General features: G+C 38.3%; 1 protein-coding gene across 7 annotated transcripts in view; it reads left to right on the top strand.

The window, feature by feature from the left end:
• Nucleotides 1-16,556, top strand: part of SH3KBP1 (SH3 domain containing kinase binding protein 1) — a 201,684-nt gene that overhangs the window by 159,424 nt on the left and 25,704 nt on the right. For all 7 annotated transcript variants that reach the window (XR_003398469.1, XM_026849086.1, XM_026849077.1 and 4 more), the window contains 3 exons: nucleotides 7,233-7,334; nucleotides 10,766-10,817; nucleotides 15,284-15,364. Coding sequence is in view for 6 of the 7 variants with exons in the window: in XM_026849086.1 (XP_026704887.1) it covers nucleotides 7,233-7,334; nucleotides 10,766-10,817; nucleotides 15,284-15,364 (235 nt within the window). In the remaining variant the exon portion in view is untranslated. The remainder of the gene's footprint in view (nucleotides 1-7,232; nucleotides 7,335-10,765; nucleotides 10,818-15,283; nucleotides 15,365-16,556) is intronic.

Raw genomic sequence — 16,556 nt, 5'->3', positions numbered from 1 at the left:
ACGGGTTGATGTCAAAACCGTGGCTTCATATTTTAGCAGTATTACAAAGTAGCAGCATGTTGAGAGGACCAGCCCTTACAGTGATCAGCTCCCTCAGAAAAACAGAAGTTGTATTTATAGATGAGAAGATTAGCCTCTTCAAGAGTTTACACATCTGCAGTTACAGTCATGGATAGAAGAGAAAATAAATACATAGCTTGTTACTTGTTTTGGGACCTTGGGGAATAGGAAGAACTTCTCATTTAATTTTACCAACAAAAGCCTTCTGCTTTTCTAGGGGCAGCTTGGAAGGTAGGTTAGGGAGGGGAAAGATGAATTGGTGCCACAGCCCTCTCTGAAATGGTTAGTTCTAAAGGCAGCAAGGGATGAGGGAGCAGGTGCTGCCTTGAAGGCCTGGTTGCTTTGGAGGAAAAGGAAGGAAACATCTTTGTCCCTAAAATAAGTGGAAAACATGGCTGAAGCAGTGGATACTTACCTGCCATAAAACTGTTCCTGCATCTTTTGCAACCTTTTGTTACACCCCTTGTGTGAAAGCTGTGGCGGTGCTGTGCTTCATGGAGTGACTGAATAGGTTATTTAGGCAGGCCTTACTAGCCTTGCTCAGGTGCTCTCAGATTTTCCATCTATTTTGGTAAGCTGCAGAAGTTGCTCAGTTTTTGGTAGGTTCCCAGTGAGTATCAGATGGCTGCTGATGCTGGAGAGAGCAATCTTGAGTGCATTTGCAGCTGGCTTCAGCAATGATCTTGATACAAGCCCAGTGGGTTTCTGAACACAGGCAAGAGAAAAATTACAATTGTAACTGAATGGAGAACCAAGTAGCTACTGGTTGGTTTTTTATTTAAGTGATTAAGAACAGTCTCGTACTACATAGTAACTCTCCTGTAAGTGGCTTGAAGGTTAAAAAAAAAAGTAAAATAATGCATAGTAATTGGAAGAAAGCATAGATTGGTGCCTGTCCAACATGTAAATTATAGTAATCTTTACTGATTTTTAGAAAAATAATGGAAAAAATCCACATCATGAGTTTTTATTATAAATATGTTCACAACCAGAAGTGCTGCTTTCCATTTTCAGAGGAAGTGTTGGTTGCCTTTGTGATCCTTTCATCCAGCTCAGTCCTAGAGTGCAAGTAGCAGTGTGGGCTAGAAATAAACCTATCTGTAATAACCAAGCCTGTTTTTTAAGAGAAAACACTTTTTATGGAGTAAAAAACCCCTCTGTCTTTGGAGTATATGAAACTTTTGTCTGCTTGGAGCAGAGGGAAAGGTTGTGAAGTCATGAGCTTTTTCGGGATGGAGAGTTCAGTCATGTTTGCATGACCAGGCAATCTGTCATCATCAGGCTCATAGCTGGGATACAGCTTGGCATGAGATGTCACCTGCCAGGTGTGAATTTGCATCTTTTAATTTTGTTGTCTTTAATGTGGTATCAGCTAGTAAAGTGAAGATCGAGTTAGCAAGGGACTGACAGCTCTGCCTTATCAACCTCCATTGTCATCTCTTTTACCACCAAAGAAAACCAGTGATGGTGTTTGACTGAAGAGAAGTTTGTGTTCTTGTCTTGCGACCAGCTGTACTCCTAGGCTGGGAAGATGACTAGGGCTAGCATCTTGTTAGTAGTGTCTATCTAGGTAGAGGTGCTTCTGAGTGGAGTATTTGTAAGATTACGTAGTATAAGGCACCTTGTGCTGGAGCTTTCTGTTCAGTCTCCACCACAGTCTGCTTTTTTACAGTTGGATTGAGAGGACTGAGGGAAGGAACAGCACGGTGTTTGTTCTAATATCAGAGCAGCAGTTTTGCTGCTAAGAAAAACTATTAATATAGAATACTGTGTGCATAAGAGACCAAGCAACGTTGTGATTCTTTCACCCAGAAGAGGAGGAAGCACGACTCGGGTGTTCTTTGACTTTTCTTAGCCAATATGAGAGTGGCTATAGGATCACTGCAGCTGCTGAAAGGAAACTAAGCCATGATCTTATACTGTCAACCCTACTGAAGTATTTCACTGTATTTCATTACATTCAGTAACAGTATGAAAAATCTGGTGCTCCAAATGAAAACTTTCTTTGCCCGTATTTTAAAATATCTTTGCATGACTTTTATCTGGTCTCTCTAGTCATGCAACTCTAACTCTCTTCCCCCACCCCCATCCCACCCTTTTAGTCACCACAAACTTAAGTTTCAGAGTGAAACTGTGTTCTTATCTTTCTTATCGTTGGTTTAGGGTTTGTGTTTTATTTTCTTATTTTCTGTTGTTTTAATATTCCCTTCTGCAAAATGTCTGTTTTTTCCAGATGATTCCCTCCTACAATTTTCTTCACAGCTTGACTGTCTCACTTCTAATTACATGAAGGATATTTCTCTCCCTCTTATTCTTTGTCAAGAAGAGGACTGGTGTTTTTTAGTTCACCTGTGTATACCCTTAAAATTGTTGGCAACATGTTGACAAAAGCTAGTTGTATTCTTGTTTTCTGGTAGTTGCCATTTCTCCCACGCTTGCCCTTTCATCTTACAGTATTTTTCTTACTTACGTAAGAATTCCAGCTCAGGTTGGCATTTTAGTACCTTATGCTTTGTGTAATATTTATTTCTTATAAAGTTTTCAAAATTTTAAAAGTTTTATATTTTCTTATAAAGTTTATTCCTCAGTACCCCTGTCTTTCTCATCAGTATGTTTTGCCCAATTCCTTACCCTAATACTTATCACAAAATTAATGTTGCGAAGAAGTCCAGTGTATTGAATTTATTACCAGTTATTTGGGACCTGCTGAGCTTGGAATTAGAATGGAAGTTGATTCCGCCATAGAAGAGCTTTTCAATCCTCCTTTCATTTTGCCTCTCCTCCCTCCCTTTACTCTGTTCTCTAAAAAGTAATTTGAATTAAATTCATCAGAGACACAATTTTGGAACAAAACTACTTCACTGGAAATGAGGATAAAACCAAGATTTGTGTTTCAATGAGAAAATGCTGAAGTTTCCCTCTAGATTTTTTTTTTCTCTACTTCATGAATCTGCCTCTGCCTGAACAGTGAAAACAGGCTTGGTGATATTTTTGAATATTGATACTGGATTGTAATAGCTTGAGACCTTTTGTATAAAATCTGCATACTGAAATTACAGCCATTTTGCTGAACTTTAACACATGAAGATATATTAAAAAAGACAATATGATTATGATTACATGGCTGATGGAGATCTAGGAGTACTGGAGTAGCTTTAGCTCAATGTTCACAGGCAACCACATTGTTTTAATCATGTTGCCTTGATTGTGCTTTATAGCTCTGTCATTTGTTAGTGCTTGAGGCAGCTGGTGCAGCTGTAACTCAGGTGTCCTTGTGTGGTGGTCTGTTTCATAATGAAGATGTACCTGCTGCCCACATTGTAAATGGGCTTCCAGAGGTTGCTAAAGCATAGCAAGCCTGCAGTTGTGAGTAGTAGGAGGGCACCACCACTGAGATTCGTCACCAGATCTTTCATTTAAATTCTGAGATCTCTTTCTATCTTTTTGCTCAGTGACACAGAAGCCTCCTCTGGTAAATAAAGTAAATGAGAAAATTAAAGAGAAACTGCCTAAAGATTTACTTACTGTATGAAAATCCAGTGTGGTGGTTGAGTGCATAAGCCTGAGTGACAAGAGCAGAAAAAAGCAAACCTGCAGCTGTTTGAGATTAAAGAACATGTAACACAAACAGCGTCCTCACGAAGACAAATGAGTTTTAAAAAAAAAAAAAAATTGGATACAAAATTCATGTGTGTTAATAAAATGAAGAAGTAGGAGTAAGATCTGTGTTTCCTAAGAGCATAAAAAAATCTGACCTAAAAAGAATATATGTGATGATGTATGTTGTTTAGTCAGGATTAATAGCTAGCACTAAGCTGTGCTATCAGTTGAAGCACAAGCTTTTGATCCCTGGGCACTTGAATTATTCTTAATATTTTTCAAAATCTAAATTGGGTCATAAATGTTTTGGCAATTTCAGATTAGTGGCATAGGGGATGGAGGGCATTATAAAACACACCATGTGATAGAACAGTTGAGTGCACTGATTACTAGGCTGCGCAAGTAGATAGAGCCAAGTGGGAGGGCGCCTTCACATCAGGAATGAGGGACTCTGGCTCTACGGTAGGAGTAATATCCTGCACAGTGCCTGCCTGTGCCATGCATGACTAGCTGGTTATCTTGGTCCTTCATGGAGCCCGTTAGTCACTCAGCAGATATTTTGAAAACATCAGCTAGTCAAGAATCAGTCCTGTTCACTAACAGAGAGTCTATCAGAGCTGGTAAATACCTCCTAAATAATGCCTGAAAAGGTCTAGAAAAGGTAAGAGTCCTTGGTGAAGGTCACCCTGCAAAAGAGAAGGGAGAATGCAGGAGAAAAGCACAGACTGAGCATGAGAGAAAACAATCAGAAAAAGAATGAAATGATTGTTCAGTGCATGCATTTGTAGATCAGGAACAGAATACATCAGAGTAGAACTGAGATATGAGGGGGCGGGGGAGAAACCAACACCCAAGACAGACATGATATAAGAAGCCAGGCAATTTAGCTTGTGTATTTAGTTAGTGCATACTCTATCTCAGGAGATGAGGTGGGCTAAATAAGCTAAATAAAAAGCCTAGAACAGAAAAAGAACTAAAAAAAAACCCACAACAAAACATAAAAGCAATCATCTTTAGTGCTAGTCTGTTTTCTCTCAAATATCATCCAATGTTTATGTGTTATAACTTAGAGAAAAATACCAACAAATACAATCATTGTGAACAATATTTTTAAGACTTCTCTTGGTATTAAGTACACCTCATTATGTTAACTCGCATTATTCTGTCATCCCTGTAGCAGCTGAAACAAATTATTTCAATGGAAACGTAACAGTAAGGCTATTTTGCATGCATGTATTATTGTGCAATCTTTTATTGCCCATTCACATTCAGATTATTTTCAGTAAATTCCCTCTCCTATTTAAACTACTGTTTACCTCTAGACAAAGGAATACTCATTTTCACTTACTTTTTCCCCTCTGTACTGCTGCAGTGTGCAGATGCTTTGTAAGCATTTATCTTCAAAACTTTTCTAAAATTGTGAGAGCATGCTATGATTGTTCCTAGGCAGATGATGAAATGAAGATCAGAGTGGCTGTATTTTAAAGTCTTTGCTCATTTTGGGTCCTCATCTTGAAAAACAGACCAAATCTGTCTTTTAATGAATATTTAACATTCTGTTCCCCTATACACATGGCTACAACAGTGACTGATTTGACTGTGTGATGTTTTTAACCCTAGAGCTTTTACATGTACTGAACAACAGGTATGCCTTCACAACCAAATCGTGTAGATAAACAGTGTTCAAGACATGCAGTTTCACTAGGTGTTTTTAAAGATATTTTCTCACACCACAAGAATGTTAAGCTTCTGTACCCCTTGATTCAGTGCTGTTTGTGGAGAGATGTTGCTTCATAGCATATATGAAGCTTGTAGTCTTTGGCCTGTTTCATTTGTTTCTGTTCAATTTTTATACCATTGTTCTCTGCGAAAGTGCATGTTTTTTCCTCTGCCCTCTTCCTAAACTGCTTGGCCACTCTTGCCTACTTTTGTTATATTCATACTCCTCTGTTCCATCCTGTCCCTGTATTCTGGTGTTCCAGATGCACAGCTTTTTCACTCTCTCACCTTACTGAAAAGCAGGAAGAGACAGGTGATTGTAATGAGCCAGCTTTATACATTATCATGCTTTTTTCCACAGCTCAAATCAAGTCTTTGCAGGGAAAGAACCACTCAGTTTCTGCAGCAGTGAGTAGTGGAGAATCCTCACTGCAGGATGACCTGGAACAGTGACCATGCCCCAGGCTAGAACTGTTAGACCTACGTCAGTACCACTGAGTTATTCAGAGAACACAGCTGCTAAATTTTAGCCGATCTCTTCTGAACAATGGTGAAATGTGATTTTTTACAGTACATTAGTACATTAAATCTAGGAGAGTTTCCACAGGGTTGTATTAGAAATGTTAGAATAAGAACATCCAACATGTTGAACTCTTCAGCAGTTCCACTGTGGCTCTGCTACCAGGACAGCTGGATATACCTGACAGGTGCAGACGGTTTGGTTAGTCCAGATCTGTAGCTGTGGAAGCAGTGATGCTTAAGGCTGATGTTGCCAGGTGATGTGAGATCCAAGCTGTAAACCCAACCCTGTTTAGCCCTGGCTTTCATAGAATGGTGGGATCCTTGATGAGTGTCGTGTCCAACCCATGCACCGTTTGTGGGATTTCACTTTTCCTCATGTCTCAGGTGTGTAATACTTATTGCATGACTCTGAGACACATGAAGATTTAAGTCTACTGCTCAAGGATAGAAAGGTTTGCCAGAGAAAACTGCCAAAATTGGCTGAAATGGTTTTAAGACTGAGCAGACAGTGGGTCACTTTCCCATAATTGTGTTTTGGAATTGGTTCACCTACAGCTTTCAGGGTAAAAGAATGTAGAAAATCTCAACTGGAAGTGTTCCCTTTAGCAACACAAAAATAAGTGAACATAGAGCTTAACATCCAGGATTTAAGAAACAATTCTAACCTTCTCTAAAATGATTGTGGATTCTGTTACTATTATTCTTCATTACCAAAATAACTGTACTATTTTTTTCGTCATTTAGACTCACTGATATAGTAGTTCACTTATTGCGAGCATTTAGCTGTACGCTGTTTTGCTACACACTGCATTGTGCTACTCAAAAATGAGGCAGAAAAGGGTGATGCTGTTATTGATCAGGTTTATAATGCCTTCTTAATTGGACTGTGATTAAATTTAATAATTCTAACGTGTCAAGCTTTTCGTGAAAGTATGGGAAATAAACGAGCATTTTTACCTCCTGGGATCTACAGTGCTTAATTAAGTTATTGTCTTTCTGTGAAATGAAGTCAGAGAGTAGTATCATACGTGCTCAGTATGTTGACTGGTTTAATAGATCAAATGGTGAAATAGTGTTTTGCTTTAAATACAGACAAGCTCTTGAGCTCTTACAGCATGTTTATTGTTCCTTCCTAGCTGCTCCCTGTGATAATATAATGCAGGGTGATTACTGAAGTTTTATCTGGTAGATTACCCTGTTAACCTGGCACTCCAGTAAATTGTCATGTTCTAGCAAGAAGGCAGGACATTATGCAAAAGAGCACTTCAATATACAGATCTGTTCAGCACACAAGCATATTGCGGTTTTAATTTTATTTTACTATTTTTTAGGATTGCATTGATGTGGGTTGGTGGGAAGGTGAACTCAATGGCAGACGAGGTGTGTTTCCAGATAACTTTGTCAAGCTTCTTCCTTCTGATTTTGAAAAAGAGGTAAGCAAGGTATTCTTTCCTTTTCACTGTAGAATACAGAAAGAAAACGAAGTTCAAAGAAATTCTTTCAGATATGTGATTTGACAAAGTTTTACTTCTAACTTAATAACAAGTCATTAAGAGAAACAAATTTCAGGATTACAAAGCATCAATGAAGAGAACATGTGGCACTCAAAGTCATGGAGTTTCTTTGAAGGATGTGGTTGGCCTATCCAGTCAGCCTGCCTCCACTATGTTGCTCTGAAAGTCCTCTGTCCTGTGTTTTAAGTTTGAGAGAGAGATGAACTGGAGGTCCCAGGGTAATTTACTGTCAGGTGATGCAGTGATGACCAGAATTGTTAATTCTTCTCCATTGTTTTTGTGGTGGAGTATGAAAAGTTAGTGTATCATCTGCATGCTGATGGACAGCATCAAGCACTGTTCCAGAATGAAAAGGGTGAAATTTTAACTGTGAGATTTGAAAGACAACAGTGAGTTTTTGGTATCTCAGAGGTATGTTTCCTTACCTCTCTCATAATTATTAAAAAAGAGGGTATAAAATCAGTGCAGAAGACTTTTCAGCTTCTATTTATTTGAAAGAGATGGCATTGTTATTTGCCAAACAGTATTTAGAAATCCTGTGGCTTCCTAGAAAAAAGTAATGGATTACTTCTACCAGAAGTACATTCCATTTTTAGGAACCTTTTCAGTCATTAGTGGGATATTATGAGCTTGTTGTCAGGCTTTTGATGAGTATTTCACAATGACAGTGCAAGCTGTCTGTGATAAAACAGACTTACTGACACTGGGCTTCAATCTTTGGTAATAAAACTGGATGCCAGAGGCAAAAATTAAATAACTTAGAAAGCTTAATAAAGCAACTATTAAACATCTAACAGAAGCTAACATGATAATTACTGAAAATGAAGTTAGAAAAGCAGCAAAACCTCTGGGAGATGAAAACGCAGTTTCATAATAGAGTGGATATCCTGGCTTTAGGCCTAATAATAAGAGAAGGTGATTTCCAGAAGAGGCAAAAATCATAAACCTTAAGACATTGTGTGTCTATTATATTAGAAAAAAATCTTAGTCTTAACCATATTTTTCACAGGGAAATGTATTCAGTCTTCTTTAACTTATAAATTATATATCTTTAAGTGTTTCTTTCTTCAGAGTACAATGAATATAACTGGCAGAAAAATACTCAGACACATAGAAATTGCAGCTGAGTTTGCTGTAAATGTGAAGAATAAAATTTTATAAATTTTTAAAATAGCACAGATCTGGTGGCCACATGAGTAAGTAACTAGTAGGACTATAGACTGTCTGTCTTTGCTTGAATCTGTGCTAAAAGGGAAGGAAATAGATACTTTTCCAGTGTTTTTTTTCAGGTATTTTCTGATGTGATCCAGAAACCTTGGATTCCATCCCATGGTCTGAAAATATTTGTTGAAGTATTTCTTCTGCTTGTTGAACAAAAGCTTGGGATCTTTTCCTGTCTCTTTGTTCAGTCCCCAGTTTTCCAATCCTGATTCTTTTCCACACATGGCTATTTGTCCCAGGCCTTTTCTATTCACTGCCTGGTCCCAGTCTCTGCCTCTCAGGTGGTCTCAATTACAGAATTTTCCCCTGGGCCTTACTACCTGAGTCTAAATCACCATCTGGATTTACTTTCTATCCCTACATCAAATTTTTTTATCCAACTTGTTTTCTTCTCCCCTCTCACTCTTTGTCCCTGCTCTATAGTTTTGATCTCTTCTTGCCCAACCAGTTCTGGTTTCCTTTCTGTTGGCTTCATTTCTAGTCTGTCTCCATCAGCTTCCTGGTTATCTAGCCACAGACCCTTGTAATTTCTCTCTGCTTCTCCATGTTTCCCTCAGCAGTCTTAAGGCTCCTTCACACTGCATCCTTTCTGATCTTTGTCTGACTTTTGGAAACAATGTATTTCCCTCATCAGCCTCCACATAAAGCCACATTGTCTAATGAACTATAGGATCCTTTCTCCTTTATCTACATTAGTGATTTAGTTTTAATCAGGAGTGGGATTTGTAGTGAATCTCTCACTTGTCCATCTGCATTTGCTATGCTTTGGTTTGCCTCAAAGACAACTCTCAAGGGACATGAACTAGACTCCTTTCAGATGAAAACTAAGCCAAAAGATGTGTGAAAGGAGTGCACCTCATATATCCCAACTGCTGACCCATGGACAGTCAATGAGATCAGGCTCACACCACTCCAGAATAAACCCCCAAATGTGTATATTGTGCCGTTGGATCCTCAGGACCAACTATTTCACTCTGCAGCCATTATCTACCAAACTCCCAATTGCTGTCACAAGACATTTGTTGTCCCTGTCTCCTTTCCACATTTTTCTGTACTTTTCTGCATTTAAACCTTGAACCACGCTACCTAAATTCTTGAAGAAGTGTCTCTGAGAGTATAAGGTACTCACTGTTCGTGGATGATAGCCCACCGCAACCAGTCTGGAAAAGACAACTCTGCACTCCTCAGTTCTTGGCCGCAGTTTTCTTAGGTTGATGGCAGGAGGTGGTCTGGTTAGGATAAGGTGGTAGGAGAAACCCAAGGCTTGAAGGATGGCAACTTCAGAGATTTAAGCTGTTAGACTTACTCAATCTGTGCAAAACAGGTTATTTTTTTTTCTCCAGAGATGAAAGCATTTGCTAGATTTGAGAGAAATTGCCAGGAAGGGTGAGTGGCAGGGTCTTAGCCTTCATAAAAAACCTGCCCCCTGTCAACATTTAGATCAAGACTTGAGAGTTCTAGGGCAGAGGCTGAACTGAGCCACTCCTTTCCTAGCCTGCAGGGGTAAGAGAAACAATTCTGGTGCTGATTTGGGGGTCATGTTTCTCAGCCATACCATAGCAGATCTATTAGGAAAATAGGCATAAGAGATAATGTTGAAGTAAAAAGAACAGATTGGTTGGAATTTATTTCATTTCACCAAACATCTAAAACTCTTCATAACTGTCTTTCACAACTGGAGCTGTAGAAGTATCACAGTGAGTGAATACACTGTAACCTTTGCAGCATTTCCTGTGGTTTGCATTTTTGCTATTTATGAATCTGAAAAAACACTTCAGGTTTTGCCACATTTGTTTATTTGTGTTTGATTTTTTCCAAAATAGGTTGGAATAAATAGCTTTACTGATGTAAATCAACATTCATGTATTTCTCTAATCTTAAGGCACATAAACTGGACTTTTTCTTTACCCTCAGCAAAACATTTCAATTGCTAAAGTAGAAAAATGTGATTTTATTTGTCAATGCTATTTTCTCTCTTCAAATCCATTTTAATGAAGTTATTTCAGGGGAAATATGTGACCAAGACTTGTAATTATTAATGCTAAGCAATGTATGATTAACTCCAACCTTATGAATGAGATTTACAGGCATTTTGAGACAATCTGTTTTCTTCCCTTATTAAATTTTAGAGACCGAAGAAACCACCACCTCCATCAGCTCCTGTCATCAAACAAGGATCAGGTGAGGTACAGCTGATTTTGTACAGCACGTGTCAGTGAGCACATTTCAATCTAATTAAGTGTATTCAAATGTATTAGAATTCATTTGTATCAAAACTGATAAGCAGAAAGTGTCTAGACAACAACTAATAAATCGGATTCAAATGGCAAAAGGTGATAACTCTGAAAGACTGTGGTGTGCTTTTAAAATTTATTGCAAGCAGCTATCCACGCCATTTTAAAATAACATTTTACTCCTTCAACGTGTTAAGTCAGAGCAAGCAAGATACTTTGTTTTTTAAAGTTCTCTGGTTCCATTCCTTGACTGAAATTGGTTGTGTGCATGTCTTTGCAGTATAGACCCAATATGTTGGAGTCTGATAATACCTGCAGAAGGAAACTGCATTCACTTTACACCTACAGATCTGATTTATTCCAGAGATAAAGAGCTTTTCTGCATATCTATAAGGTAGTGTCAGAGAACTTGGCTGTAATACAGTGACCCCATCTGAGTTGCAATCTAAATCTTACAGATGTGCATGAATGCTGGAGCTGCCTGCCTGTCTCCAGGTTCTGTGCCATAATTAAATTCTTGGTTTCTGATACTTTATAGCCATAACTATAAAACTAAAAGGAATTATCCTGAATTTGGTTATCTAGATAATGGTGTTGCAAATGTATTAAGGAATTGATTATATTTTCCAAACAGATGAGTGCTAGCAAAGCTGGTTTTGAAATATGTTAGACTGGATCATGTATAAATCCAGAGAGATGACACCACTTCTATTTGTACTTTTAAAACAACCTCTCAGTACAAATTTTCAAAAGTGCCCGCACAATTTATTCTTTCTGTGAAACTTAGAAACAGTTAAAGTATCTATGCACTTGAAAGTTCTGACCTCAGAAACCAAATTCCTGTTCCATTCATGTAAAATCACAAGGCATGGGATGCTCTCAGAGTTTTTATTTCTATTGTAGTTGTGGTGGAAACATGACTATGGCTGGAATTCTTTAATCCCTTAACTCCAGTCAGTTTGTTAAAATTCTGCAGCAGCACCACCTCTTCCCCCACTGCTGGCACACATTAAAAAACCAAAACGAACACATCCAATCTAGCAAGATTTTTTTTTCTCAGTGTGGTCTGTTCCAGCTTTCAGTGCTTTAAAAAGTAAATTTCCCTCTCCTACAGTCTTGATCTATTAATAGAGGAACAAGTTAGACCAGTGTACAATTTACTGTGAATCAATAGGCTATAATTTAACTAGTTTGAATTTGTCAAGCAGTTCTTTGACTACAGAATCATGACTATAAATATTTGGTTTGCTTATTGACACCATGTTTTATTCCTCATTCTGTCCTGAGACTCCTAAAACCACAAATTTTAAGATCTGTGAGTAACAGTGTCCAGAGAGAGCAGTATAACTTTGCCATCTAGTGGTGGTTGCATACTAAAGATGTCTTGGTGACAGCTGGTTACAGCCTGACATGTTTAAGAAAAGCTCTATAAAACATTATGTTTATTTCAATTTATACTCCTATAATTAGAGGATAATGCTTTTAATATGTTTGTACCTATTTATATCCAACGCATTAGCTGTGTCACCATAGCAGGATAATGTGCCCATTTTCAGAAGGAAAAATGGATGCATAAAGGATGCAAACAATTTGAGTAAGACCATCTAAGTCTATGGCAAAGCTAAGGCTATTGCTGTTCTTTGTTTTCACACTCAGTCTTTGACAAGTCCTGGCTTATTATACACAAGAGTTTCTTCTGAAATGTATTTAGAGGTGAAAATCATCCTGTGTTTATTACCATCCTGACATCCCCTACTTTGTCAAATTACCACTTTATTGAGAGGTTGTGGTTTAACCCAAGACAGCGACTAAGAACCACGCAGCCACTCACTCACTCCTCACCAGCCTGTGGTGAGATGGGGAGGAGAAAGAAAACCAAATAAAACTCATGGGTTGAGATAAAAACAGTGTAATAATCAAAATGAAAAATATAATAAAAACAATAAAAATAAGGAGGAGGAGGAGGATGAAATGGAAGATAACAAAAAGAGAGTGAAATAAAACCCAAGAAAGACAAATGAGGCACAGTGCAATTGCTCACCACCCACTGACTGATGCTCCAAGTGGCAATCTGCCCCCATCTCCCCAGCTAACTCCCCCCAGTTTATATACTAGGCATGACATCATATGGTATGGAATATTCCTTTGGCCAGTTTGGGTCAGCTGTCCTGGTTGTGTCCCCTCCCAACTTCTTGTGCCCCTCCAGCCTTCTTGATGGCAGGGCATGAGAAGCTGAAAAATCCTTGACTTGGCATAAATACTACCTAGTAACAACTAAAACCACAATCAACATTGTGGTTTTAGTTGTTGCTATCAACATTATTCTCATACTAAACCCAAAACTCAGCACTGTACCAGCTAGTAGAAAGAAAATGAACTCTATCCCAGCCAAAGCCAGGACACAAGATCTGTATTTTACTACATCCCCATGTCAGGCCTTACTGTTGATAGTACGTAACAACTTCCAGTAATGTTTCTGCGTATTTAACCAATCATAGTGTGATAAATAGAGAACTGTCAGTTGCAGCCTAAATAATTAAATATCAGTATCTTTTGATGCAGAGCATGAAATCATAGCAGAGAATTAGAATTGGTCTTTGTAGTACAAAAAGCACATATGTAAAGGAGGTGTCCAGTTTGTATTATATAGCTGGAAGTTTGGCTGTATTTCCAAATTCTGCACCACAGTAGACTGCCAGGGCTGTCTGCACCAGACTGCTTTACAAAGTAAGGTGAAAACTGAAGAACCCAAGTTTGGAGCATGTGTCCTTACATAGTCATTGTAAAGCAGTAGGCATTTTCACTGGGTAGCTGAGATAAGCAGTACACCTGTGTCTAGACTGGAGTGTGGGAATGCACTTTTGAGTCCCTCTGGGAGCTGGTATGGAGTTCACCAGAGCTTCCTTGCAGGTGACCTTCTCCTGGGAGCTAAGGCAGGATCATGGGGCCTGCCTGGGTACTAGTTAATTTGGGGATCACAACCCAGGCAGGAAATACACCTGAGCCTGGGAGCTCCTCAGTGTTCGTAGGCTCATTCTTTTAGACATGGGCTGAGAATGTCCCTCTGTATGTTAATGGTGGCTGTTAATCTTACTGTAATTGCATATATAGACTTGGGTCTCTTTTTGTCTTGAACACAGTAGTACGTGCAAGATTATCAATATGTTGACGTGTGCTTTGCATAACTTCTGTTTAGAAAGGCTTTAATTGGTTTCTAGCAACAGTTTCTCCTCTCAGGAGTGAAGCATTTTTCATAGAATCATTTAGGTTGGAAAAGACCCTTAAGATCATTGAATCCAACCATGAAATGGCAGTTCAGTATTATTTACAAGTGATACAAGTGTTGCCTGTCCAGCAGCGCAGTTATATAAAAAAAAATGGCTGGTGATCACCACTGATGAGTACTGATTTCTAGGAACCAGCTGCAGAAGAGAATTGCAGCAGCATATTCAGAAAATGTAAATGTGCTTGAGAACTGCATATAATAGAATAGTATGAAGCAAAAAATTGCCTTGTGTTCCCTGCCCTGCCTCCTCTGCTTTTCTTGGATGTCATCTGCTGTAATTTTTATTGAAATACTAATAGTGTTACCTAAAGTAGTTTTCAACACTACGAAGTTGAAATGGCATTAGCACCTAGTAGTCAGCCAGTGCAACAAAGCCAATATAAAGTATTTCTTATAATACAGGAACTAGAAGATTGCATCTTGCATGTGCCAGGAAATTTTTGCAAAATCTTCCCATTGTTGGTGCCACAAGTTCCCATATTCCTTGTAGCAAGAGAAGACAGTATGTCAGGGTCTCTAGTACAGAGGCAGAAGGCAGCAGAGGCTTACACCTCCAGGCTGAAGCTGTCAATTAAAATAGTCGTGCAGAGTACTGTCAGTACTACTATTCTTATCCTTCTAATATGTGGAAGTGAACAGCTATTACTAGAGGTGAAAAAGAGAGGTATTTTAACTTAATGTAAAATAAGCCCTGTATATTAATCTATATTTAGTATTCTCTTGGCAGAAATGCCCAATTAATTGATTTATTCCTAATGACTCTCTGCACTGTTGAATTGCTCTTAAATATATCGACAATGGTATAGGATCTGTCCACATTTAAAAATCTGTAGTTACTGAATTTTATTTTCCTTTATTTTTCACAGAATGATCTCTGAAAGTGTCTATTCTTTAGATGTGCATGCTTTAGTAACTGAACTTGACTGTGAAAACATTAACATCCAGTTGCTTTTTTGTCATTATGGTGTAAGCAAATACTTGAAACTAGATTTATGTTCAGTTTTAGCAAGACATTTTCAAATTGGAGAATGTAAAAAGCCTTAGAAATGGCAGAATTAAATCTTACGTGGCCATATATGCTGGTCTGTTGATTTGTTCAGAATTCCAAATTTTCCTTTCTTTGTCAGGTACCACAGATCGAAAGCATGAAATCAAAAAGGTACCTCCTGAAAGGCCAGAATGTCTTCCTAATCGAACAGAAGAAAAAGGTATGAAATGTGCTTTCCTGCCTGCTCTTTGCAGAGAGATGGGAGGTAGAACCAATGCACATCCTCATTTCTCCGTCTGTTTTCATTAAGTGCATTGTTTGGATCTTTGTTTCCCACTCTGATAGATGTGTGATGATAAGCATTTTGGAAAGAATCTCATTGTTGCTTTTGGACTAAATTCAGCATATTGAGTTGTGCCAATCCAGAGCTGTTAAGTACTTGCAGCTTTAACTGAAGTCAAGGGGAGAGATGCTCTCAATACTTAAAATGCTGACTAAAAAGCTCTCTCCTCAGTAAAACCCTTGATCAACTAAGATACCCCAGATTAGTATGTACTTTTTTCTTAACATCTATATGCCTTGCTTCTCTATTTAAAAGCAAGGTTGGTGGTTTTCCTGTTACAGGGGGTTTTTGTGAAGATATAGTCACTAATGGTTATGAATCACTCCATTATCATAGTCACAAAAGTCACAGGCAAGCCTATGAAGAAATGGAAAAAAATCTGTCTTTAAAGACAGGTTTGAACAAGAAATGGGTCACAATACCACACAGAGCAGTGACAAGCAAATTTTATGGTTTCATTTAATGGTTTCAGTGTGTTCATTGTCCATTCTGAATAGTCCGAGGAAAATAGTTACACTCATTCTCTAATTGAAGGTGGTGTCAAGTTTCATACAATTACGTGGACTATTAGATTGTACAGACAAGTTTGTGAGATTTCTTAACTTTTAAGTATTCAGACTTGCAGCCTTTTAAAAGGCACGTGTATGCACATGACTAAATGTGTAATACGCAGTTATAATTTAGTGACAGGATATTCATATTTGCAACAAGGTCTGTTTCTGGATATATCTCTTAGCACTCTGACAGCAGTTTTGTCTATGTATGTTTACTTTTGGTTATGTGCACTACTTCTCGTGGTTTTCACTATTTCTCATGGTTATCTTAACAATAAAACCATTTGCTTTCTGTTTCTGGATTACAAAGCCAGCTGTCAAAATGGTGGAAGAAGTTTAAATACGTTACTGTCCCAGGGTGTAAATAACTGTAACTTTCCTAAATGTTGAAAAGAGGCCTTAGGAGTCATGCCTACATTTCTGGAGTACTGGGGAGTGGCAGAAATTGCTTGGTGTGAAGTGGCAGCAGGGGTGGCACAGGAATGTTCTTTATGCTATATGTTGGTACATCACCC

This window comes from Athene cunicularia (genome assembly GCF_003259725.1).
Source record: "Athene cunicularia isolate RWA chromosome 1 unlocalized genomic scaffold, athCun1 chr1_part1, whole genome shotgun sequence".
Lineage (NCBI taxonomy): Eukaryota > Metazoa > Chordata > Aves > Strigiformes > Strigidae > Athene > Athene cunicularia.
The sequence above is the reverse complement of the archived record's forward strand: the minus strand, read 5'-3'. Positions and strand labels throughout refer to the sequence as shown.